This window comes from Eimeria mitis, genomic scaffold, assembly GCF_000499745.2.
Source record: "Eimeria mitis Houghton genomic scaffold, Emh_scaff7827, whole genome shotgun sequence".
NCBI lineage: Eukaryota > Apicomplexa > Conoidasida > Eucoccidiorida > Eimeriidae > Eimeria > Eimeria mitis.
Genome location: NW_013576962.1, coordinates 1,229 through 1,464, shown reverse-complemented (window position 1 = coordinate 1,464; position 236 = coordinate 1,229). Strand labels below are relative to the sequence as shown.

Genomic DNA, 236 nt, shown 5'->3' with positions numbered 1-236 from the left:
TATATTTATTTATATTTATTTATATTTATTTATATTTATTTATTTATTTATATTTATTTATTTATTTATTGTGGCGTGTGTAAGAGTATCCTGAACTGAAATTTGTTCGTTTTTCTTTCTATAAACGCACAAAAAAAATAAAAAAAAAAATAAATAAATATAAATTAATTTATATTTATTTATTTATTTATTTATTTATTTATTTATTTATTTATTTATTTATTTAGGTTTTATTG

General features: G+C 11.0%; 1 protein-coding gene across 1 annotated transcript in view; it reads right to left on the bottom strand.

Annotated features, from left to right (window-relative positions):
* Positions 1-230: 230 nt before the first annotated feature.
* The window catches only part of EMH_0092800 (uncharacterized protein), a gene marked incomplete at both ends in the record, with an annotated part of 450 nt that continues 444 nt past the window's right edge, over positions 231-236 (bottom strand). Inside the window, one exon of the mRNA XM_013502519.1 lies at positions 231-236. Within this exon, the coding sequence (XP_013357973.1) occupies positions 231-236 (6 nt within the window).